The sequence below is a fragment of the Rhinopithecus roxellana genome, chromosome 10 (genome assembly GCF_007565055.1).
Source record: "Rhinopithecus roxellana isolate Shanxi Qingling chromosome 10, ASM756505v1, whole genome shotgun sequence".
Classification (NCBI taxonomy): domain Eukaryota; kingdom Metazoa; phylum Chordata; class Mammalia; order Primates; family Cercopithecidae; genus Rhinopithecus; species Rhinopithecus roxellana.
In genome coordinates, this window is record NC_044558.1 from 120,147,609 (window position 1) to 120,174,057 (window position 26,449).

A 26,449-nucleotide genomic window follows, 5' to 3' on the forward strand; every position below is an offset into this window, starting at 1 on the left:
ATTATGAAAAATGATGTTGCTGTGGTCGAAATAAGATTGTAAAGGTGACTTTGCGGCTCACTAGGGAAGAGCTAGAAGGAAGTTTTAGCGTTCCATCTGAGGGATTTCAACTTGCACCTTATATAATTGCATTTCTGGGTATTACGTATGTGGATGGGGGTCTGTGCAAACTAACCTCAAGACCTTTGTTTTTTTCAGCTTCGTAGGGGTGTCTAACCAGTAGTGAATGCTGCTAAACCAGAATTGTTATAGAATGTGTATTTCTCTTGCCTTCTCAAAAGTGGTTATTGATCCATGAACTTTCCTTGGAAATTCCCCTTATTTTCTTCATAGTAAATTACCGAACCCCCATGTCAGTCATGTTTGAAAAGAGGGGACGTGACAATGTAAACATTTCTAGGTGGAACACATGTGGCTGTGCTTACAACTTCACTCAGTCAACAGAAGTTCATTGAGCATCTATATGTGGTAAAACACAAAAAGAGGATAAGTCCTGCCCTCGCTAACCTTGGAGTCTAGCAGGAATAGATAAATTAAAAATGACAGCTCTGGGGAGAAAAAGGCTCCATTTTTCGTTTCTCTAATCTGTGGTTTTGACTTCTCCATTTGCTGCTACCTAAGGTCAAGTGCAAAGGTAAATAAGTAGCACATTTTGAATCATTACTGAAAAGTTGATAGTAACTTCAGGTGAATTAAGTAACAGGCCGAGTGAATGTGAATCAAATGGACATGAAGTTAATTAAAGGCATTAGAAAAGCTTAATGCTCAGGTATCTCCAGACTTTAGCAGTCTTTGAGGTCTTGTTAAATAATGGGCTCCTTTTCTCATCCCATTGGTTTGGAAAACTAAGACACAGTGCCAAGGACTTGGATCAGGGAGACAGTGGCTTTGTGGCCTTTTTCCTTTCAATTCAACTTGGTTGTTGTTCCAGGGTTTGTTTGTTTTTTAGTTTTGATAAAATACACAAACAAAATTTACCATTTTTATTGCTTTTAAGTATACAGTTAGTCGTGGTGAGTACATTCACATCGTTGCACAACCCATCTCCAGAACTCTTTTCATCTTGCAAAACTGACACTCTATGCTTGTTAAATAATAACTCTTCATCTCTCTTTCCCCCCAGCCCATGGAAACCGCCATTCTAATTTTTTGTCTCTATGAATTTGACTACTCTAGGTACCTCATATAAGTGAATTTGTCTTTTTGTGCTGGCCTCTTTCACTTAGCATGATGTCCTCAAGGTTCATCCATGTGGTAGCATGGGTCAGAATTCCCTTCTTTTCTAAGGTTGAATAATATTCTAGTGTATGTATATACCAATATTTTGTTTATCCATTCATCCATGGATTAGCACTTGGGTCACTTCCACATTTTAGCTATGATGAATAATGCTACTAGGAACATGAGTGTGCTGCTATTTCTCTGAGACCCTGCTCTCAGTTCTTTTGGGTATATGTCCAGAAGTGGAATTACTAACTTGCATTATAATTCTCTTTTTGTTTTTTTAAAGAACCGTTGTACTGTTTTCCATGCAACGATACCGTTTTGCATTCCCACCAACCGTGCACAAGGGTTCCCGTTTTGCCACATCCTCACCAACACTTGTTATTTTCGGATTTGTTTGATAGTAGCCATCCTAATGTGTGTCAGGTGGTATCTCATTGTGATTTTGATTTGCATTTTCTTGATGATTAATGATATTGAGCATCTTTGTATATGCTTGCTGGCCATTTGTATATCTTCTCTGGAGAAACGTCTAAGTAAGTCCTTTGCCCATTTTTAAAATTGGGTTATTTTTGTTATTGTTGAGTTGTAGGAGTTCTTTATGTATTCTGGATATCAGCCCCTTATCAGATATATCATTCGCAAATATTTTCTACCATTCCATAGGTTTCCTTTTCATTCTGTTCACTGTGTCCTATAATACATGGATTTTTTAATTCTGATGAAGTCCAGTTCATTTATTTTTTCTTTTATTGCCCATGCTTTTGGTGTCAGATCCAATAAATCATTGCCAAATTCAGTGTCATGAAACTTTCTTTCTGTATTTATTTATAAAGGTCTGTAGCACTTATATTTTGGTCCCTGATTTATTCTGAGTTCATTTTTATATATGGCATAAGAAATGGATCTAACTTCATTCTTTTGCGTGTGGATATCCAGTTTTCCCAACATCATTTGTTGAAAAAAATGTCCTTTCCCCATTGAATGGTCTTGGCACCCTTGTTGAAAATCATTTCACCATATTTGTGAGAGTGTATTTCTGGGTGTTCTTTTCTATTCTGTTGGTCTGTGTCTGTCTTTATGGCAGTACTGCACTGTTTGATTACTGTAGCTTTGTAAAGTAAATTTTGAAATCAGGAAATGTGAATCCTTCAACTTTGTTTTTCTTTTTCAAGATTGTTTTAGAAAATAATAAACTTTTAATTTTGAGATAATTGTAGATTCACATGCACTTGTGAGACAATAATAGTTAACATCTTTTACCCAGTTCCCTTCAATAGTGCTGTCTTGCAAAACTATAGCACAACATCACAGTCAGGATATCGACGTTGACAGCAGTCAAGACACAGTACAGCTCTATCGTCACAAGGCTCCCCACGTTTCCCTTTCACAGTCACATCCATTCCCTCCTCCCTCCCATTCTCCATCTCTGACGCCTGGCAACCACTGATCTCGGCTCCATTTCTATAATTTTATCATTTCAATAATTTTATATAAACGGAATCATCCAGATGTACCCTTTGGGGGACTGGCTCTTTTAACTCAACGTAATTCTCTGTAAATTCATCCAAGTTCTTTTATGTATCAATAATTCATTCCTTTTTATCGCTGAGTCGTGGTCCAGGCAGCGGCTTTTTAAACTTCTTTAATTTTAAAGACAAATATCATAAAGTCACTACATCCTGGTTTCCTGCAGTGCATCTCTCTGCACCCTTTGAACTGTGTGGTTAAAAGGATTGGGGTCACCACAAGAGAAGGAGAAGGCTGAAAATAAACAAAAGCCCAGATCTGTTTTCATTGCTTCTCTGTGGATTACCCCTCTAAGTATGGAGAGAGACATTTTGTTGATCCTGACATGTTTTCTTTAAATATGTGACTCAGAACAGAATCTCTCTTTTGTTTGATAGGGAATGGAGTGTTATTTGTCACAGGAGGGATTTCTCGTGGTCTGTGAAACACTGCTGTCTTTCATTATCAGGTGGAATGTGTAACATTCTGGTTTCCACTTTGGGTCTTCATGTTGGCCTTGAACAAAGCACCCAATGTCTTTGTGATTCTTTCTCTACCAAAGAAGTCACTCACAGCTTTGCTTCAATGCATCTGCCCACACCACATATGTACCGAGTACTTCCAGTGTGCTAGGCACTGGGAATGGAGCAGGTACTGTCCTAGGCTTCTAGGATCCTGAACTTGGGTTGATTCTTTCCAGAGGCTTTTATTGCATGCCTATTAGATGCAATTGTACTGATCTCCACAGATTCCATGAGGAGGATTCAGATGAATCAGGCACATCTCTGGCCATCAGTCTCAAGAATCTTATCCATGAGTACATGAGTAACAATACAAGATTTTAAAAATGTTAACATAGAGAAAGTACCAGAAAGTATACAGAGAGCCTCTCTGTGCCTGGGGCTTTGTCTTAGTCCTTCCTGTTTGCTTAAACCCAGTGCCTTGAAGTTGAAAACACTTAATCAGTGTGGTTGGTTAAGTCTTTGATTGATGGATGGATTGATTGATGCAGATGGCATTTCAGCCCACCTTTGAGGACAAGAAGCATCCAGACACATGAATGCGGGTATTTGAAGCAGAGGAACCGGCATAAGCACAGTGTAGGGGTAGGAGCCAGAAGATTCCAGGACACACACTAGAGGAAACCCTAAGTAGGCACAGAGGATGCAGGAAATTGTGAGACACAAGGTTGAAATGACCCTGGAGCCTGCAAACATACCAGCCCTATGAGTGCTGACTTTATTCTTCAGTGGCAATGGAATGCTATTCAAGGTGTCTTATTTTATTTGTTTAGTGTATGAGTTTGCTAATCCAAGGATCTGGTACTTATGAGGTAGGGTCCTGGTTCAATCCCTACTAGACCGGTAGCCCTCACACTGTTTCATGACTCCAAGACCTACCCCTGTATCCTGACCCTGAAACGTATAGCATCATCTGCCAAGGGGGCTGCATTACAGAAAAGTGTGACCACAATAGAGAAATGAGCTCAAAAGCCTGTGTATGACCTTGGAGGAGGAGTATTTCAAGCTCTAAAGGCCAGTGTCTGACTGTGTGTTTCTCTCCACATATCTAGTAGTTGAAACCTTGTCAGGGACCGTTGGCCCTGTGACCCTGCCCTGACCACTTCTCCTTCCATTTCTTAACATTCTCATATCTGGTGCCTTCACCCACTGAGACCAGCGATAGCTCCCCTCTCTTTTGTGCATTCAAGCAGAGATTGTGAAGATTTATGATATGATGTCATTCTAATATTTGTTATTACCTCAATATGCTTATCACTGTGGGGCAGAAATAAACCATACAAAGTCGTATCTCCTGGCAATTTACATTCAAGTGGTTCTTTCTCTACCTTGTACCTCCTCTTCTCTTCCTCCATCACTTTTTTTCTCCCCAAGATGGAGTTTCACTCTTGTTGCCCAGGCTGAAGTGCAATGGCACAATCTCGGCTCACTGCAACCTCTGCCTCCCCAGTTCAAGTGGTTCTCCTGCCTTGACCTCCCAAGTAGCTGGGATTACAGGCTCTCGCCACCATGCCTGGCTAATTTTTTCTGTTTTTAGTAGAGACAGGGTTTCACCATGTTGGCCAGGCTGGTCTCGAACTCCTGACCTCAGGTGATCTGCCTGCCTTAGCCTCCCAAAGTGCTGGGATTACAGGCGTGAGCCACCGCACCCCGCCCCTCCATCCCTTTTAAATATGCATTTTTGATCTCTCACAGGCAATCCAAATGAATGCTTTTGGGGACCTTGCCTTCAAGAGTGAAATTAAATTTCACATATACCTTGCTGAGTAGCTTCTATGGGCCTAGCATAGGGCCAGGTACTGTAGAATTAACTTACAATCATTTATTCAAAATTTGTTTGTTAAACAACTACTGTGTGCTAAACAGGCAAGCAAAATGTGTGGCTGCATGGAGCTTACATGGTAGAACTTACAATATTTTGGAGGAAATAAGATTCATTTTCACAAAGCAGTTGAATGTGCACAACAGAAAAAAATACAAGAGAGAATGCCAGAATGTACTCAATTTAACAGTGGTAGCTAATATTTGCTGAGCCTGTGCCATGCCCTGAGCTCAGAGTATCTAAGCCTCACAATGGACCTATTTTCCCCCATTTTATAGATAAGGAAATTTTAGCTCAGAGAGAGTAAATGGTAGGTAAGAGATATGAATCCAGGTAATCTGACTCAACATAGTTTTAACCATTACCCTGCATTGTATGCCCTAAATTGAATATAAACATTGGTTAAACCATACTCCTGATGATATTAATAAAAGTCAGCCTGGAAGAAAGGACTCTAATATTGGTTTCTCTTGGCATTAGACTGTCAAAGCCTGCTCCCGATCTATGCCACACATGTAGGGTGGGAGTAAGACCTCCAACCTGGCCAGGATGTGGGAGGAGTGTATTAACCTCAAAGACATGGGAGAAGAAGTTGGGGCAGGGTGTGGTCAGAGGGAAGGGGTCAGACCCAGACACGGCTGGGCATCTGCTCCAAGACAGGGAGAGCAGAAGAGGCTTAGTGAGGCGACTGAGGCCCTGGGGAGAGGGGAGCGGCAAGAATCTCATTCATGAGTTGAATCTCGGCCAAGGGGTGGACTTTGAGGGGCTGGGTTTAAAGTGGAATCAGGGCCCTCCACTGGCTGGGAAGAGCTGCCCTCCCTGGCCCTGGAGTTTTGGTCACCCAGTCCAGGTCTGGGGAGCCACACTCAGAAGGCTCAAGTGCGAAGAGGAATAGCGGGTTGTTCAGAGGGTGGGCTTGGCAGCCAAGTCAGCCTCCTTTTAGAGTCTACAACTCAGAGAAATGAGTCTTGATCTCTTTGCACAGGGCATTGGTCTGTCACCTTCTCCCTGGAAGTCTCAAGCTCTGTGTCCAGAGGCACTGCTCACTATTGGCATTTCCAGGGCCAACTGAAATCACATCTCAAGTTCCCTGGAGCCTGTACCAGGGGCCCCCGTGAAAAGGCGTTTGTCCCAGGGGCTAAGCATCAAATGGATAACCATTTTGTTCCATTTCACGCTCTAATTTTTCTTGAGTGGACCTGTATTTTGCTATTTTCTTTCCATATCTCACCTACTTTTACTCTTCCATTTCCACTGCTGGTTACCACTCTTACCAATTTATACATTTCATTAATATATTAGTTCCATCCTCTTCTCAGTCATTAATAGAGATGTTAAATAATCCTGAACCGAATACTCACTCCTGTAGGGCCCCACAGGACTCTTTCCTTTAATTAGTTGTGCTACCTTTCATCTCTCTAATGTCCTTCGGTTTCAGATTTCCAGCTGGTTTTGAATCCATGTGACTTTTTATCTAGTCCTGTTTGAACTAATTTCACGAGTGAAAATCCGAGAGATGTTTCACTGAGTGTTGATTCAGGTCCAGGCCTAAAGAGAGCTTTGCTATATTCAGATTTTTTGTAACAGATTAATAGAGTACAATTTGGCCTTAATAAACTGAGCCCTCCTAATGCACCTCTTTCCAATATTCTTTTCAATCATAGCAGTATTTTCTCCATTAATGTCATGGTAATTTGAATTGTGTTGACGTCAGACTTTCACAAAAGGTACTCTTACTGTCAGAAGTAATCCTCTTAGACCTTTTCAAAGATAGCTATTTCTTAGTGGTTGTGCTATTTCCCATATCCTATAATGACTTAGTTAAAAATAAAAAATAAAAAGGATTGAGTATTCTATAAATCTCCTAATTAACCAGTTTCTAATGTGCTTTCTTATACAAAACAGGGAGTAAAAACCAGAGCTCATAGTAGTTTATTAAATAAGTTCAAATTGTGCAGGCATTTTAAAATAACCCTGAATTCTTTAAAATGTAACCTACAGAAGTAGACTATTCTGAGGTTAATTGCTCGACAACATAGGGCTGTGATGGTTATAGTCCATAGTATTTTGATTTGATATATAGAAATCCTTGGACATAGGGTGAGGGAAGAATCCCACTATAGGGCTGTAAGAATTTGTCTCTTTGTCTTGAGCTCGATTATGTTTTAAAATTAACCCCCTCTGAAATGTATAAGCTTGTAGGGCTGGCTACTATATGCCAGATTTTATGAATTAAAATCTCTTGATAAAAATACAGAATTGATCTAAAATATTGAATGTGTAGGACCTTTATGGGGAGATGATTCTTTGCTCTTTTGTCTGTACTGGATTTTTTTCAAAATCTTTATTGGTAAAAAGAAAGAATGTATCTCTAAGAATTGTTGCAGCCATACAGTGCAGCCATAGAGCCAACCCTATCTTTTATTTTTAAAATGTTGTTTTATACCTGCACTATTTATTTAGGAAGGTCCTCCTGGTAGCCCTTTAACCCATTTATTAATATTAGAAGAGGTTCTGCCAGCAAACAAAATACAGCTAATCTGACCCTGTTTGAAAGCAGACTGGAAGCACCCACTTTCACAAGACAGGCCAGGGCTGGGTTCCATCCTAGACGGCCAAGGGAAACTTCTCTAAACAGTAGGGGTTTTAAATGTTTTTGGAGTAGCAAGGCTGTCTCCACTCAGGGAAATAAAAAGTTCAGAAGATGATGTGGCGAGTCCTCTGACGGTGTTCACAGAGCCATTTAAGGAGCAAAATATAACTTCCTTAAAAAGTCTTCTTTACATTAGTTGTAGGGCTCTCTTTATCCTCTGCAGAGAGTGGAGAAGTAGCATTTACTTGGCATGTTTGAAAATTTTGCTTGAGCAGACATCAACAGTATAAATATAAGAAGCACGAAGGACTATCTAGAAAGAAAAGAAACCTCGGAATCATAGTTGACTTGGATGTAAATGTGAGTCTGCACTGAGGTTTACATAAAAAAAGAAAAAAAATTCTATCTTGCTCCCCTAAGAAGACAGTGGCCTCCTCTAGAGCAGAGGTCAGCAAATGTTCTCTACAAAGAGCCAGGCAGTAAATATTTTAGGCTTTGCGGGCCGTATGGTCTCTGCTGCAGCTACTCCACTCGACTGCTGCAGGGAACAGCAGCCAGAGACACTACCCAGACGAATGTTTATGGGTGCTGAAATTTGAATTTCATGTGTTTTTGTATGTCATGAAATATTATTCTTCTTTTGACATTTTGTGATGGGCTATGTAAAAGCAGGTAGCGGGCAGGATCTGGCCCACAGACTATAGTTTGCCAACTCCTGATCTAGTGCACACATAGATCATGTGTCCCCCACAACATCTGGCCTAAGGACCCTGTAGGTGCTCAGTAAACACTTGTTCTCTTAGCTGTCACCATGTAAGAGCGAAGAGTAAGCCTTTTGCTATATAACGCACACTTGACATTTGCAAGAGATTTATCTTGAAGGCTTTGCTAATCCCCCCATTCCAAGTACCACTCTAGCAGATAATTTCCCCCATAAAATGCAGTCAAGTATAACAGAATAATTAAAGTGACCCTTTCAGGCCCTTAGTGATTCTATAAATACAGGGCTAACGTCCTTCACAAAGTGATTAAAATAAATTCTGCTACCAAAATCAATTCTGTGTCATGTTACATCATTGCTCTGATGAATTTACCTCAATCTGCAAAACCAATCCAAAGCGCTGATGAGTGATGGGGACTGCCGGGCCGTGTAGCACCTGTGTGTGCCGAGGAGCAGAATGAGAAAATGTCTGCTTCAGCAGGATGGGCAGCCCCTGCAGCCCAGCAATGCCACCCCGATGAGTGTTCCATGCACAAAGGAGCAGAGGATACTCAATTGCTTCAAGAAGCAGGTATTAGGCAGGTGTTGGACATCACGGACTTCTCCCAGTGGCTCAGGGGCTTCTTCTTGGACTTGGTCCTCCAAGTGGATGCACTCAGCATTTAGAATTTCACCAAATGTCATGTGATTAAGCATCTCTGGACCTTGGGGTCATTTTCAAATATCAAGACTGTGAGCATATTCTGTGATGGCAGAGGATATAGGGGGAAAAAGAGTGTGAGGATGATGTTCACTCTTGCTGAAGATCTGCTGGACTTTCTATTGGCTAGAGTCTTAGCATCTTATGTCCTGTTTTGGTCACCATATTATAGAAGAATACAGACTTGCTGAAAATGGTCTACAAAAGAACAGTAAAATTATCAGAATGATAGACAGTAGCATCTGTAACAGAAAAGTGAAAGAAATCAGGACTGTTTTATCTTGAAAAGGGAAAATGATTCTTGCTATCAAAGGGCATTTTTTTTTAAGGGAGAATTTGATTAGACATCACAAATGGAGAAGTAAGGTGGCATTCGCCTACATGATATGAAGCTAGGTAGCAAGGGACTCCAAGGAACATGTTCTTGACCTTAGGCCTGATAAAGTCTATTGAAACTGCGTACCAAGAAGGAGGTTGTGGTATCTACAAACCATGGTTGGCCACAGTGGTTCAGACATCCAACTGCTTGATATTAGTTGACTGAACAGGTTGATTTCTTGAGGTTTTTCCCCCTGCAGTATCCTCCTGGATTCAAATAGCCTCACTGTAACAAAAATATGAACTGCTTTCTTGGGAATTAAATTTATCTGGAATGACATTTATTTCAACTTAATGATGAGTCTGTCACTGGCCTATGGTCAATGTACTCTCCTTGATTTTGCTTACATTGTGAGCCTCCAGAGGCTGTAAGGCAGTGAACATTTTGAAAACTCCAGTGATACCTCGCTCTTCAGACAGAATGTCAGACTCTTCAACTGTATTTTCAACTGTCTTGTGAGACAAAGACTAATTGGTTTGACCTCATGCTGTCACATGTTGAGAGACATAAATCTGCAGCACTCTTCCTTGAATTCATTGATTTCATTAAACACTGTCTGCTTGTGTTTGCAAAATGTTGTAATTTCCCAGTGATTTCTTCAAACTGCAGCACATAAACAGATTTTTTTTTTTTGGAGTGATGCCATTTCTTAGCTTTGATCTCCTGTTTTAATCTTTTCTTTCCAATAGGTCTTCTACATTAAGTCCATTGAGCCACAGAAAGTATCGACATTAGGGAAAAGCAACGTGATAGTAACGGGAGCAAACTTTACCCGAGCGTCGAACATCACAATGATCCTGAAAGGAACCAGTACCTGTGATAAGGATGTGTGAGTCGAAATACTAATAATTTATCCTGGGTAACATAAAGCTCAAACCTGTGCCGAAGGAATATCAATGTGATTATAACCTTTATGTAGTCAAATTATTGCCCTCCACCAAAGCAGGCCAATTAGTTAGAGTATTTGACATAATTCCAACATGTAAAATAATTTTCACAATAGATCTGAAGTTCATTGTGAGAGACTCTGTTCTGTGTTATTCCCCAAAAATCTCAGTATATAGTCATTTCAGGATGTTGCCTGTTTTGGGTCTTGATTCATTTTCAGTAACAAAATCAAGTAGATGGAGTAGCAAACATCATTCTTTAGGTGATGCACTTGGAAAAATAGTTGAGTACCTCAAAATTTGATGGGGAATTTTTTGGAGCAACTCTTCCAATATGCCAGCCAAAGTTGAAAAAACAAAACCTCTTGGATCCATTTTATGTGGACATTTTGTTCTTTGTAGCCTTCTCTTTACTGGTTTGGTGTCAGCCTCCAAAAATTAAATTTCTACTACATATAATGGTAGTAAAAAAGAACACCCCAACATAAATATCTGGTCAGTGTATCTCTTGAACATTATTATTTCTGTCACTTCTTTCCCAGACTCATCCCATCGGTGAAACTTGGAGAAAGAATTTTCAATTTCCACTGATGTCCTTGTGCAAATGGTTACTCCTCCTCAAAAAAAAAAAAAAAGAAGAGATGTGATAACTGCAGTTATTAAATAACACAACAGATTATTTGAGTTTTCTGCTTGTTAACTTTTATAAGTTTGGGCTAATTTGAAGTAAAAGATATTACAGTCTACATAGAGTATAATACTAAGCTTATTTTCATCATGGAAATGCATTTAAGACAATCTGCTGAAGCGTGATGTTTTGGTTTTTAACTACTAAAACAGATTTGTACAGCATTCTAATCTGCCATGCTTATTGACTGAATTTTCTGCTTTAATTCATTTTCTGCACATCACTGCCATGCCCTTCCCCTCATAGCAGTAAATCTGGAATCTCTGTGATCTTGATGAAAACAGCTGCTCATTGGTGGCTTGCCTGTGTTCTGCTATTTGCCAGAATTATCAAGCACACATTAGAGGCTGTATCTATGCAACATAGGTTTTTTTGTGTGTGCTGTTTATCCTGGCTAAATACCTTATTGCAAAAATCTTTCATTTTGTGTAGTGAAATCTGTGAAGTTAGACACCTGTGTATTCACTGAAAGGCAATCAACTTCATGGAAAATAAGTAGTTTTTCAGAGCATTACCCTGTTTCTGACTCTTCATGTTCTCATTTTAATTCCGAATGTGTCTTGAGATACTGCAGTTATTAAATTAAATGACTAGGAGACCTTCCTGCATGTAGCATTTCAGTAACCACATCTGTGTGGTGAACCCAAGTTCACAAGCAGTCAACATAATACTCAGTTAATCCTATACCTGAGCCCAGGCTATAATCCCAAGCTCTTTTCATATGGTACTTTTAAAATGGGTAATTATTTTAAAGAGGAAAATACTAGTAGTGGAATGATCTACATTTTCACCTCTCTTCTTCTAAAATTTATAAACAAGTTTGAATTTTAATGTTCAACCACTATATGATAAATTTCCTAGAGCTTGTCTCTGAATATAAACCTGAAAATGAGCGTTTGAGGTGGTGTAAGTACAAACTGACTCAGATGTTTTTGAATTTGCCTTATCCTAAAGGGTTACTGATAGCTTTAAAGTTAATCATCATGCACATGGCCTTTAAGTAGTAATAATAGATTCTCATGTAGCATGATTATACTGAGCATTATTCAGACACAACCCAGGCTTAATGATTTGTGCTTTAGAGGGTCATTGTAGACACACAGAGGAAACTGCAGGTGACAGCGGGAATGTCGGAGAAGGCTTCACTCTGACTCTGAAAGGGCGCCAAGCATCAGCTCCTGTTGGACGTCGGGAGCACCCTGGACAGCCCCAGCTAAGTCCCAGCCTGGAGACTCCTTAGGGGGCAGGTTGGCCCCAATGCTGATTGATTCTGAGATGCCTGGGCTCTTGGTTTAGGCCCCCTTTGAACGGCAGAATTTCCATCTCTGTCTCGTGCTGGATTTTACCCTCTCAAGTGCTTGACTAGGGCTTTTTTTCTTAAGCTTTTTATTATGGAAACTCAAACATATACAAGAGAGATGAGTGTAATGAGCCTCTCTGTAGCCATTCCCAGTTTCAAAGCCTATCAACATTTTGCCAATCTTGCTTCACCTATCTTATCTGGGGTTTCTTTTGGGGAGCGGGGGCATGATGAGAACCAAACACCATATCCTTCACTGTTAGATACTTCAGTATCTCTCTAACAGATAAGCATAATGCCATTACGATACTCAACAGAATTATCCGTAATTCTTAATATAATGTAACCCCCAGTTCATCTTCTGCTTTCTATTAGTACTTCTTCAAGGCAATGGTTACACCTCTTTCCTTTCTCAGTTCTGAGGGCAATGCAAATAAGAAAGATAAAAATGTACTAAAGAAAGAGGAACCCAGCCCCTAATAATACCCAACTTGGGTCATTGGCCCCTGATGAGTCAGTAGTTGCCTGCAGCTATTCTGCTCCTTCATGAAGTGTTGTAGTTCAAGTGAAATTCATCTGCTGTCACCTTGGGTAATCAACTGTGCTAAGTGTCCGTGTCATGTGAGAGTTCTTTTTCTACTCCTTTCTAGGATACAGGTTAGCCATGTGCTAAATGACACCCACATGAAATTCTCTCTTCCATCAAGCCGGAAAGAAATGAAGGATGTGTGTATCCAGTTTGATGGTGGGAACTGCTCTTCTGTGGGATCCTTATCCTACATTGCTCTGCCACATTGTTCCCTTATATTTCCTGCTACCACCTGGATCAGGTACTTTCTAGATTCATAATCTTTTTCTCTCATTGTGGTTAAGGGTCATATGCACAAAGATCATTGATTTATTCAAGTGAATTCAGAAACAGTAGTCATTCCAAATTCCTCTCACGGAGTTCTCCTTAGGATTTATTCCTAGAAAAATGCATACCTGACAAGGCATTTGCTTCCCATGCTCATTGTGAATGCTATGAGCACATCTTTTTCTCTTCACCGTGGCTGCTGGGAAACTCACAGCTGAAATGTTGGCCTAGGTTTTTGATATAGATATATAACACTCTTTACTATGTGTCCCTCCTGCTCATGATAAAATGCTTCTTTCTTGCCTCTTTCATTTTACAGTCTTTAGAGTAAGCTGTTTTGAATTCTTTGGGGGAAATATTGGGAGCTATCAAAATGAAAAGCAGAATCAACATTTTCAAGATGTTCCCTAAGGGGGAGATGGAAACCCCAAAATAAACTCGCCCAGATAAATCCAATATGTTAAGAAAAACACTTCTCTCTCTAGTTGAATGTTTTTATTTATTACTATTATGTATTTTTTACATTTTCATGGGTGCATAATACTTGGACATGTTTATGGGGCACATATGATATTTTTTCTACAATCATACAGTGAATATGTCATCATCAAATCAGGGTAATTGGAGTATCCATTGTCTCAAGCATTTATCATTTATTTCTGTTAGGAACATTCCAATTCCACTCTTCTAGCTATTTTTAAATATGCAATAAATTATTGTGAGGTATAGACACCCTACGATGCTATTGAACACTAGATCTTATTCTATCTCATTGTATTTTTGTAGCCATTAACCAACCCCTCTTTATCCCTCTCTGACCCTGCCACACCACCCTTCCCAGCCTCTGATACCCATAATTCTACTCTCTATCTCCGTCAGACCAACTTTCTCAGCTCCCACATGTGGGTGAGAACCTGCAACATTTGTCTGTCTGTGCCTGGCTTATTTCACTTAACATAATGTCCTGCAGTTCCATCTGTGTTGTTGCAAATGACAGGGTCTCATTCTTTTTTGTAGGCTGAATAATACTCCGTTGTGTTTAGGTACCACATTTCCTGTATCCTCTAATCTGTTGACGGACACTTAGGTTGAATACCTATCTTGGTTATTGTGAAGAGTTCTACAATAAAGATTACCCCTAGTTGAATTTGAATTCACTTTCATAATATTTTTATTCCTAAATCTCTTTAGGACTAAAATCCTAACGATATTTTCTTTGCCTGACACAGTACGAAGCTAGTTTTCAAAGTACTCTCTAGATAAACCAACAGACAAAGCTTTGTTAAAAAAAAAAAAAAAAGAAGAAGAAGAAGAAGAAGAAAAAAAAGGAGGGAAAGAAAAAAATCACTTTTAATGTTCTTATTTAAGATCAAGAGAGAGGTGGCTATATTAGTTTGCTGGGTGGACATAGAGTGCCACAGCCTTTGTGGCTTAAACAATAGAAATTTCTTCTCCCCAGTTCTGGAGGCTGAAATCATGGTGTTGGTAAGCTTAGTTTCTCCTGAGGCTTTACACCTTGGCTTGTAGATGGTCATCTTCTCCCTATGTCTTCACGTGGTCTTCCCTCTGTATCTCTGTACTGATCTCCCTGCATTTTTTTCTTTTCTTTTTTTTTTTTTTGAGACAGAGTTTCACTCTGTCACCCAGGCTGGAGTGCAGTGGCAGGATCTTGACTCACTGTAACCTCTGTCTCCCGGGTTCAAGCGATTCTCCACCCTTAGCCTCTCGAGTAGCTGGGATAATCTCTTTTTATAAGGACATCAGTCATGTTGGATTAGGGTTCACCCTAGTGACCTCATTTAACCTTCATTACCTGTTTAACCACCCACATCTCCAAATACAATCCCATTCCCAGGGACTGGGAGTTAGGGCTTCAACATACCCATTTTATGGGGTCACAGTTCAGTCCATAACAGTAAGATAAGAGGAACTGAAATTTCAAAACCAAGGCTCTAGCATGACATCCCCCACTCTAGGACCAATTCCATTCTCCATATAAAAGGAGACATTGATGTGGCATGCCCCACGTGCCTGGTGTGCTCATCTATTGACTAGGTTCATACTCACAACAAATCTGTGAGATCTGCTATGGCTTGTCCCTTTTGCAAATGAGGGAACTAGGGGAGGAAAAGGGTTCAAACAACTCACTCCAGCCCCCCAGACAGCCAGGACTAGGAGGTTGGGCTCTGAGCCACTGCAGTATCCTGCTTTGCTATAAAGTAAGAGGCTCCTTACTGTCCTGTCACCTGTGACATTCTGAGCCTGTATGTCTTGGCTGCTCCTGGATCACTGTGCCTTAAGCAAGAATGTGGCCCTAAATGCTGGCCATCGGGACAGCACGCTTGGCTTGGTTTTCTAGTAATGGCTACAGACTGGCATGAGGCCAACTCAGCCCTTCCCCGTTGTGGCTGGAGGATTCGGAGATCAGTGTCTTCTCTCTGCCCTACACAAATTGGGTTGCTCAGGCCCGCCTCCTGGTCTTGTCATCAGGGGCTCAGCTGGCTGTTGGACCTGACATACCCAGGCTCTTGTCCCCTAGAATGAGTGTCTGGTGACCTACGTGAACAGGGGTACAAGGGCAGCCAGAGCTGTGGACAGCTGTTTATTTCACACCCAGTGACCGCTTCGCTTATATGCACTGAGAAACGTGAAGTTTTCTGACTTGGTTTTAGAGAGAGAGAATACAGCTGTTATTTATATGGTGTACCAAATAGGAATTTACACTTTTAATGTCATCTGTAATTTTACCTTGCCCGAAGTGTTTCCTGTCTCTCTAAATAGCGTATCATTGGGAGGTTAGGAGTTTGATTTTGAAAATTGTTAGATTGAAGCATCTTTATATAGATTAAACAGTAATCAAACACAATTCTGTTTAGTGAAACCTTTTCAAGGTACAGCTCCTGATCTGATTATATGTGGCGATATGACATACAACAAAATTCAAATTCCATCAAAGAATCTGGGCATTTTCCTAGAATTAAAATAGGATCTGACCTGAATTTTTATATTTATGCATCTTGAAACCCCTGAATTTGTGACTGGTATCTTGAAAAGATTTCTAAAATTGTCCTGTATTTGAAATTAAAATTCATTAATTTGCTCTCAAACATAATTGGGTTTAATATTAAACATGAATAAATTGATAGCTTTGTTCATAAACGCAAAACGCCTGTGTTTTAGCTATGAAACCCTTATTGTTGCTTTTATTCCTTGCAGTGGTGGTCAAAATATAACCATGATGGGCAGAAATTTTGATGTAATTGACAACTTAATCATTTCACATGAATTAAAAGGAAACATAAATGTAAGTCTCCAGCTGCTTTGTAACAATAGTTGTTTTCAAGGATGGTTCTATTTTCATCACACTATGCTTTGTTGGGGGGGTATTTTTTATTTCTGTGACTTTAGTGTTACAAACTTTTACCTACGCTATCATATATACTATCTGTGCTAGAGTGGAAATAATGAGACCTTATCCTTGTAGCTGAGTATTTCTAGTTGCAGCAATGAGGAAAGAGAAATGAACTTGGTACAATAAGACCTGACATTTTCTATTTATGTGTTTTGTGGCAAGTCACCTTAATGAGGAAATGCTTATGAATATGTGTGAAAATTCTTCGTGATAGGTTAAGGTGTGATATAAAAAATTGCATTTCTGTGAAGAATAAGTGGTGTTGTTCCCATTGCACAGAGAGAGTTGGGGTTCACAGAGATTAGATGACTTGCAGAGGTCCCAGAAATCTTGTCATGTGCTTCTCCTTCTCCTCGACCCAACTTGTTCCCTACCATCTGATGTCACCTTCTCTTACCTTTCATCTCCCCACAGCAGAAATGGTAGGAGGGGTCTGGCTTCCACCCTTGCCCAGTTCTCCCACCAGTGCCTCTGGATGGAGATCTTCTAGAGCAGGGGTGTCCAACCTTTTGGCTTCCTTTGGCCACATTGGAAGAATTGTCTTGGGCCTCACCAACACTAACGATAGCTGATGAGCTAAAAAATGGTTTGTGCATCATTTCCGTGATACCCACTACCACAGATAAGCAAAAAAGTCCTCACATTCAAAAGGCTGGACACGGCTGCTCTAGATGGAAGCTTCTGATGCCAAGAGGGGAGATGAGGGATTTCACATACAAGTCAGGCCTCCAAGTGTACTCGCACACACTTCTAAATGTCCTTCCCCATTCTTTCTTCCCCTTTTTGCCTCTCCTTGATGAGATATGTGAGGTGGCTGCCTCTCTGGGGCCCTGCCTGACCACTTCCTGCCAAGGCTGACGTGCTCCCTACTTGGGACAGTGTGGGTTCTGACCCAAATTCCGGGGGCCTCCTGATAGGCCGTTCTCACAGCCTTGTCGTGCACACATTCGCCTGCTGACACGGTTCAGAGCCATTTCCAAGCCTCACATTGTATCTGACTCCAGGCCACATCTCCATGGTGTGAACACCTCCAGTTGAATGACTCATAGAGTTTGACCCTCCGACCAGAGGCATTGCCTGAGTTTTTCATGGACTTGCTCTCCCTCCCACTTGCTGTTCCCAAATCAAGCTGAATTTTTTGAGCACCTACTGCAGGCAAAACATTTTGCTGGGTGCAGGGACAAAAGATAAGTGAGATAGTCATATTGCCTTCATGGAGGCAGGCAGCAAATCTACACTGGGATTGAAAGTTGAGGCTGAGTGTGGTGGCTCACGATTATAATCCCAGCGCTTTGGGAGGCCAAAGCAGGAAGACTGCTTGAGGCCAGGAGTTTGAGACCAGCCTAGATAACATAGTGAGACCCCATCTCTATAAAATAAAAATTTAAAAAGTTGACAGCACAGAGTATCATCAGGTTCTAGGTCCTCTGGTTCCCTAACTGTTCAGAAATCCTGTGAGTCCAAGAAGACACCAGGTATTTTCACATGAAAGAGAGATTAAACATGGATGGGATGAAGTATGCCTGCAGTATGGAGTGGGGTGGGTAGAGCAGGGAGGTGAGTTCAGGTACAGAGGACAGAGTCCTCGCAGGCCCCTGCTGGGAACGTCACTCAATCCTGCTTAGTGGAAACCTAGAGGGTGGGTCGGAAATAAGCAAGAAGGATAGCTGTAAAGCTGAGTTGGGGCCACAAAAAGCAGCATCAGACTGAAAACTTGCCCTTAATTCTGTAGGCAGCAGGGAGCCACTGAAGATCTCTGAGCAGGAAGTGACACAGGTCTAGGTGCACTGGACTCACACTGGACCGAGACAATTAGTGATGATGAAAGCAGTCAGAAGGTTACCAATGGGAAAAGAGACTATGCAGAAAGCAGTAGACTAGGGAAAGGGGAGAATTCTGACCTAAAAGGCTTCGGTGTCCTGTCTTGAGTCCTGGGAAACCACGAGAAAAGAAGAGAGTGTCCAACCCCCAGCAGGGGCCAGCTCCTGAAGCGCTTGTTGCTGCTGAATCGCTCTTTGTTGGGGAACCTCCTGCAGGGCAGTTATTATTTTGGCAATGGTGCACAGCTGAGTTTGGAGAGGCAGGAACTGAAGAAGGGCTGGGAGCCCAGTGAGGATGCTCATGCCAGTGCAGGTGTGTCGGAGACGTCTGCAGTCTCTCTGGGCTGACAGCAGGTCCCTTTGGGCTGTGGTTAGCACAGCAGGTCTCAAGTGCTGGGGCATGGTGAAGCCAGAGATGACCAGCTTGTCTTTATAGCAGTATCATTAAAGGGAGAGTGGGGGTGACATCATGGGAGTGAGAGCACAGAGGAGGAAGAAAAGAGCACCTAGGACTGGTGGCAAAGCTTCATTTTAAGGAATGAAAGACAATAGGATGGGCCGTGAAGGTGGCCGAGAAGGTGCTCAGAAACCAGTGAAAAAGAGCACATTGCATGGTGCGAGTTGGTCATGAGTACAGAACTGTAGAGTCTTCAGGATAATGAGGTTGGGTGATCCTCTCGCCGGCAATCCTTCTAGAAGGCATCTTCAGTAAAAAGCCAGCCTGCTAGGAGTTAAGGTTGCTGAGGCAGTGGAGACAGTGGTTTTCATCCTGTGAACAGAAATGTGAGCAGGAGATTCCGGGCTCTAGAGTTTGGAAAGATGTGAAGGGAAAGGAAGGTCGTGCTTGTCCAGATCTCAGCTCTTCACATCCTATTTTCCCACCAATGGCCTTTCCTATTGTCTTTTTTATGCTCTAGTATCAGGGGGTGGTGGGGGTGGGGGAAGATACTTTTCACCACCTGACAAATTTCTTTTTATGGGTTATCATTGCTTTTCTGTAGAACGTTTGCCATCCTCCCTTAACCCACCAGCCTCCTCTGCCTGTCCTGTACACCTAAACAGGACGATATATTTATGTTATGTATTTACTAACTTTTTAAATTTTATTTTTTTATATATAGAGAGACAGGGTCTCACTATGTTACCCAGGCTGATCTCCAACTCCTGTACTCAAGTAACCCTCCTCCCTCAGTTTGCCAAAGTGCTGGGATTACAGGCATGAGCCACCATGCCCAGCCTATTTATGTTTTTGTTTTTTTTTTTTTAAATCCTATAAATCAGGCCACCTTTTCTGCTTTGTTTTCAGTTTTCATGCTCTTCATTTCATGGGGGACGCATTGTTCCTTTTACTTTTGTTTTCTCCTGTTTTCTGTTACGCCTGAAAAGGCTTTTCCTTCTTGTGGCTAGTGACTTCTGCTAAGAGTCCCTGCAGGAGGTTCCCCCAACAAAGAGTGATTCAGCGGCAACAAGCGCTTCAGGAGCTGGCCCTTGCTGGGGGTTGGACACTTTTCTTTTCTCGTGGTTCCCCAGGGCTCAGACAGGCTGACCCCAAGGACACCTAAGCCCCTTGGTCAGAATCTTCCCCTTTCCGTAGCCTACTGCTTTCAGCCTAGTTTCTTTTCCCATGGCATAACCTTCCAGCTGCTTTCATTGTCACTTATGATATCATAATATTAACTAGCATGTTTTGAGTGCTTACTGTGTGCCAGGCCCTGTTCTAAGCATGCATAATCTTATTTAACGTAGCCCTCATTTAATGTAATGTAGGGTTAAGTCAATCCTGTGAGGGAGGTAGTATTGCTGGCCCCATATTACACATGAGAAAACAGAAGCACCAAGAAGTTAAGTTGCCCAGGTCACTTAGTTCTTAGAGATCAGAGCTGGCATTCATTAACAAAGTGACTAAAACGTTCCTTTCTTTTCTCCAGGTCTCTGAATATTGTGTGGCGACTTACTGCGGGTTTTTAGCCCCCAGTTTAAAGAGTTCAAAAGTGCGCACGAATGTCACTGTGAAGCTGAGAGTACAAGACACCTACTTGGACTGTGGAACCCTGCAGTATCGGGAGGACCCCAGATTCACAGGGTATCGGGTAGAATCCGAGGTGGACACAGAACTGGAAGTGAAAATTCAAGTATGTTTCTTTTTTTTCTGAGTGGGATGTCGCCCCGCCCCCTTAACTGGAAAGGTGTGTTTATACTTGTGAGTTTCTACATGTGCTCTGACTTCTCCATCTTCATTTGGTTCTTCACAGAAAGAAAACGACAACTTCAACATTTCCAAAAAAGACATTGAAATTACTCTCTTCCATGGGGAAAATGGGCAATTAAATTGCAGTTTTGAAAATATTACTAGAAATCAAGATCTCACCACCATCCTCTGCAAAATTAAAGGCATCAAGACTGCAAGCACCATTGCCAACTCTTCTAAGAAAGTTCGTGTAAGTGACCTGGCAGTCCCACCTGCTGTCTTTACCTGATTTTTGTGATAATTCCTTGGCTAAACCAGAGGCCAGAATGGAATCTTTCATGGATCTTCAGATCCTCACCTTAGATAGAAGATAAACAAAGCTGGTACTGCTAGCCCCAGCAAAATAGCTCCAAAATAGCTGGCTGAATCCATCCCTGTGCTTGTTTGAATGTCAAAGCGTTGGACACACCATTGTCTATAATCCTAATGAGTGTTGAAAGCTTTTGTTCTAGCCATACATTTATACAGTAGCATCTGCAAGCAAAATCTCTAGACCCATTGACAAATGAGCTGTCACTCCTTTCTCAAATGCGGAGGTGACATGTCTTAGCAGAAACCCAAAACAAACAAGGGCCTCTTCAGCACACTCTGGGTAGCATTAGAATCAGATGGAGACCATATAATCTCTGGGTCACGGCCTGCTTCCTTCACCATGAAGTCATACTTTCTGCGATTAATCTTTTCCCAGATATGTTTGGGGGACCTGTCACTGCTATATTTATGTCCCATAATAAAGATGTGAGACCACTGAGAAGGGAAACAGAAGTCACCCTTTAGAGTGTTCATGCCATATGAGGCTCTGTACAGCCTATATAAATTCTTTTTGATCTATTGTCATAAATAATTGGATAAAAGACAATGAAAAAGAACTTCAGACTGGAAGGCAACAACAAAAATGTGTTCATGTCCCAGTGGCTCCAGTTAATAGCTCTGTGGCCTTAGGTAAATCACTTGAGTTTCCTGAGGCTCTCTTTGTCCATCTGTATGATAAATGGGGATAATAATAAGTTTTATTTATTTTTTAGACAGAGTCTCACTCTGTCACCCAGGCGGGAGTGCAGTGACATGATCTTGGCTTACGGCAACCTCCGCTTCCCAGTTTTAAGGGATTCTCATGTCTCAGTCACCCAAGTGACTGGGATTACAGGTGCGTGCCACCACGCCCTGTTAATTTTTTCTATTTTTAGTAGAGACCGGGTTTCACTGTGTTGGGCAGGCTGGTCTCAAACTCCTGGCCTCAAGTGATCTGCTTGCCTCGGCCTCCCAAAGTGCTGACATTACAGGTGTGAGCCACCACGCCCAGCCAATAGTAAGTTTTAAATCAGGAATAACAACTGGGCTGGGAGAGATAACTCATGCCTATAATGCCAGCACTTTGAAAAGCCAAAGCAGGAGGATCACTTGAGCCCCTAGAAATCTGGGCAACATAGTAAGACCCTGTTTCAAGAAAAAAATAAGGAACAACAACTCAACTCACCAGTGTTTCCACCTTTCCTGTTAGTTGAGAAGAGCAAGTGTGAGCATTCTTCATCATTCATGACATAGCTCCTGAGAGCCTATGCCATGATGGGGACAGACAGAGAATAAAACAGACAAAAACATCTGCCTTTGTGGAGGTTCCCTAAAGAGACACAGCATGAAGAATATAAATAAAAATTGTGTTACTTGGTGGCAGTTGCTATGGAGAAAAAAGCACCAGTGTGGGGGGTTGGGGGGCCATGCTGCAGGTTTTGCAATGGTGGGTAGAAAAGGCCTGCTTGTGAAGGTGGTATCTGTATAAGGAGGAGTGGGAACAAGCCATGGGCTATCTGGGGTAGAACATTCTAGGCAGAGGGAGCAGAGGTTGCAGAGGTCCTGAGGCAGGAGGCTGCCTGGTGTGTTTGAAGAGCAGCAAGGAGGCCAGTGTGACTGGAGTAGAGGGAGCAGAGCAGAGGCTTCCGAGGTTAGAGAGTTCATGGAGAGAATAGGAGATGATTAGGACCTTGTGGACCATGGCGAGGGCTTGGCTTGTGGGCTGGGGAAGGCATGGGAGAGTTTTGAGGAGGGCGCCATGAGCAGATGACATCATGCATTTAGTTATGACAGCCTACCAAGAGGCACTCCCAACATCCCATTTCAGAGATGAGGAAAAAGGAGACTGGATGTGCGTACCTAACTCACGGTTCTGTGGCTGAGAACACAGGTGGCAGAGCTGGGATGGAGAGCTTCAGCTATCTGGGTCCAAATCCATCCTCCAGCTACTGTGCTCAAATGCCTCCACGGGGGGCAGCATGGGTCCAAAGATGGAAACACGCCTTAATACTTGTATGTACATCAATGAAATAATTAAGCTTCATGTAGAGTTTTTCCCTTGACAAGTTTCACAAAATATAACCAAAAAAAAAAAAAATGCTAAAACTGGAAAAATCCCTCAGGGATGATCTGATCAGCACTGACCATCTGGTTTTTGCCACAGAACGTTTTATTCAAAATAGGATGCCAGGTACAGTGGCTCACACCTGTAATTCCAGCACTTTGAGAGGCTGAGGTGGAGGATCGCTTGAGTTTGGGAGTTCGAGACCAGACTGGGCAATATAGTGAGACCCTGTCTCTACAAAAAATTTAACAATTAGCCAGGTGTGGTGGTGTGCACCGTAGCCCCAGCTACTTGGGAAGCTGAGGTGGGAGGATCACTTGAGCCCGTGGTGAGTTCGAGGCTACAGTGGGCTATGATCACAGCACTGCACTCCAGGCTGGGCAACAGAGCAAGACCCTGTTCTAAAACAAAAACAAAATAAGCCTGCCTGTAAAAAAGATAAAAATTGAGTTTCTCCCTTAGAATAAGGGGCAGGGGCTTCTTGCCTACAGGTTACTGCCTCTTTATTGCCCCCACTCCCGCAACTTAAAACCCCCAGAGCAAAGAGGGCCAAAATTAAGACTCTGAGGGTATAGTCCAGCGTACGTCAACTGACATTTCAGGAAACTGAGGCACAGGGAATATTCTGGATTTGCCCAAGGACACATAGCCAATCTGCCACAGAAATGAGAATTGAACTCAGATATCCTACCCAGCTCACTGCTTCTTTTTGTATTGTGAAGCCATTTTAGGGGGAAAATTATGTCAATAAATACAGTCCCCAATTCAGTTGGGTCTAATGACATTCTTTGTCCCATCAGGTCAAGCTGGGAAACCTGGAGCTCTACGTGGAGCAGGAGTCAGTTCCTTCCACGTGGTATTTTCTGATTGTGCTCCCTGTCTTGCTAGTGATTGTCATTTTTGGTAAGTGCCCTGTTTAATTTTGTCAGCGAAATTATTCCTTGGGGCCTCTCGCCAGGCAGGCAGACTTTCAGCTTTCAGGGGCTGTTTGCTTCAATTAAGTATAAATGGGTGAAAGCCCAAATCAAAACTTTGAGAAACGAATAATAGGTACATGCTGAGGGCTTTCTAAACTTTTCTTTTGGCCAGGCGTGGTGGCTGATGCCTATAATCCCAGCACTTTGGGAGGCTGAGGCAGATGGATTGCCTTGAGGTCAGGAGTTCAAGACCAGCTTGGCCAACATGGTGAAACCCCATCTCTACTAAAAATACAAAAATTAGCCAGTGTGATGGCGGGAGCCTGTAATCCCAGCTACTTGGGAGACGGAGGCTGCAGAATTGCTTGAACACTGGAGGCAGAGGTTGCAGTGAGCCGAGATTGCACCACTGCACTCCAGCCTGGGGGACAGAGCAAGATTCCATCTCAAAAACAAACGAACAAACAAAAAACAAATTTTTTTTTAAGGTTGCTTCATTAATAGAAGGCTGGATTACATAGATGGTATCTTGGGATTTGAGGGATATAATCTACTTTGCTTCTCCATTCCTTCGAATTGGGATGACAAATTGTTCATTTATGTAATTCTCTAAGAACTTCTTTGGGATTTTGGGCTCCCAGGACTTGGTTATTTCATCCTGACCACCCCCCACCACCTACCACCCCAGTCTCATCCCAGTCTTGATTTTCTGGGCAGAACCACACTTTAGAAGTGTGGTCATGCCTGGGCACAGTGGCACACGCCTGTAGTTCCAACACTTTGGGAGGCCGAGGAGGGAGGACTGCATAAACCCAGGAGTTTGAGGTTACAGTGAGCTATGATCATGCCACTGCATGCCAGCCTGGACAACAGAATGAGGCCCTGTGTCTAAAAAGTAAACACATTTTTTTTTTTTTTTTTTGAGACGGAGTCTCGCTCTGTCACCCGGGCTGGAGTGCAGTGGCATGATCTCAGCTCACTACAAGCTCCGCCTCCCGGGTTTACGCCATTCTCCTGCCTCAGCTTCCCAAGCAGCTGGGACTACAGGCGCCCGCCACCTCGCCCGGCTAGTTTTTTGTATTTTTTTAGTAGAGACGGGGTTTCACCGTGTTAGTCAGGATGGTCTTGATCTCCTGACATAGTGATCCGCCCGTCTTGGCCTCCCAAAGTCCTGGATTAAAGGCTTGAGCCACCGCGCCCGGCCCACATTTTTTTTTTTTTTAAATGATCTATGTCATCTTTTTAAGTGGTCCCAGGCTCATCCACACACTGTGAGCCCATGGTGGTTGCTCATTGGCTACATCTGGCCCACCAATATATTTTGTTTCGCCCATGTAGCATTTTCTAAAACTATTAAGTAGCTTATAACATTTAAAAATTAGTGATTCACATTTGGAAACATCTCTTGAAAATGTGAAAGATTTGGATCATTGGATCCCAAATTTCCATAGCATCCGTTTATTAGAGCTGAGTAGCAGCTATGCCCTTGAGAGAGGGAACGTGCTCCCTAGGTTTTGACCACAGTCGCCACCACTCCATATTGTCTCCACCTAGGCCATTTAACACATCTATGTAGCTGATATCTGCAGCCATTTCGTTTGTGACTCTGGTTCTGAGCTGCTTGTCATTTGAAGTCTATTTTCTCTCATCCTTCTTTGAAAAAGGAACTCTTATCCACCAACAAATAGCACTTTGGCTGGTGGCTCACACCTGTAATCCCAGCATTTTGGGAGGCCGAGGCAGGCAGATCACGAGGTCAGGAGATCAAGACCATCCTGACCAACATGGTGAAACCCCATCTCTACTAAAACTACAAAAATTAGCCGGGTGTGGTGGCACCTGCCTGTAATCCCAGCTACTCAGGAGGCTGAGGCAGGAAAATCGTTTGAACCTGGGAGCTGGAGGTTGCAGTGAGCCGAGATCGCGCCACTGCACTCTAGCCTGGCCACAGAGTGAGACTCCATCTCAAAAAAAAAAAACAAAAAAACACTTTGTATTTCTTGATTGAACATAGATATTGCCTTTCTGAAATCTGATGGCTAGTCCAGGCAGTGGCCAGTGTCTCCTTCCATACACTCATATATTCACTCATTCATCCCTGCATTCATTCACCTGATGTTCATCGAGCACCTGTTATGTTGCTGATACCTGTGCAAGTCTCTGGAGCTAGAAAACATGAGCCTTTGTGTGCATGAGTCAGTGTTGCTCAAACTGAGGTCTGAGGAACAATGGTCCCAAGTGACTGTCCTGGAAAAGGAGGTTCCATGGTCAAGTAAGTTTGGGAATCACTACATACTCCACCCTTTCTTAGACATGCACAACGCATGTTTTTAAGACTGTTGACTTTATGAAGTAGTCCAGTGAAGAGCCGTATTTGTTTCCTCCAGCATTATTGGTAGCAGAGCCCATCTATTATGTAATTTCTTTTTTTTTTTTTTTTTTTTTTTTTTTTTTTTTTTTTTTTTTTTTTGGAGAAAGGGTCTCTCTTTTTTGCCC

General features: G+C 42.2%; 1 protein-coding gene across 2 annotated transcripts in view; it reads left to right on the forward strand.

The window, feature by feature from the left end:
- PLXNC1 (plexin C1) overlaps positions 1 to 26,449 on the forward strand; it is a 160,477-nt gene that overhangs the window by 78,915 nt on the left and 55,113 nt on the right. For both annotated transcript variants that reach the window (XM_030939504.1, XM_010383921.2), the window contains exons 10-15: positions 10,159 to 10,298; positions 12,995 to 13,174; positions 16,417 to 16,504; positions 20,361 to 20,564; positions 20,685 to 20,870; positions 23,837 to 23,939. In XM_030939504.1, coding sequence (XP_030795364.1) covers positions 10,159 to 10,298; positions 12,995 to 13,174; positions 16,417 to 16,504; positions 20,361 to 20,564; positions 20,685 to 20,870; positions 23,837 to 23,939 — 901 coding nt within the window. The remainder of the gene's footprint in view (positions 1 to 10,158; positions 10,299 to 12,994; positions 13,175 to 16,416; positions 16,505 to 20,360; positions 20,565 to 20,684; positions 20,871 to 23,836; positions 23,940 to 26,449) is intronic.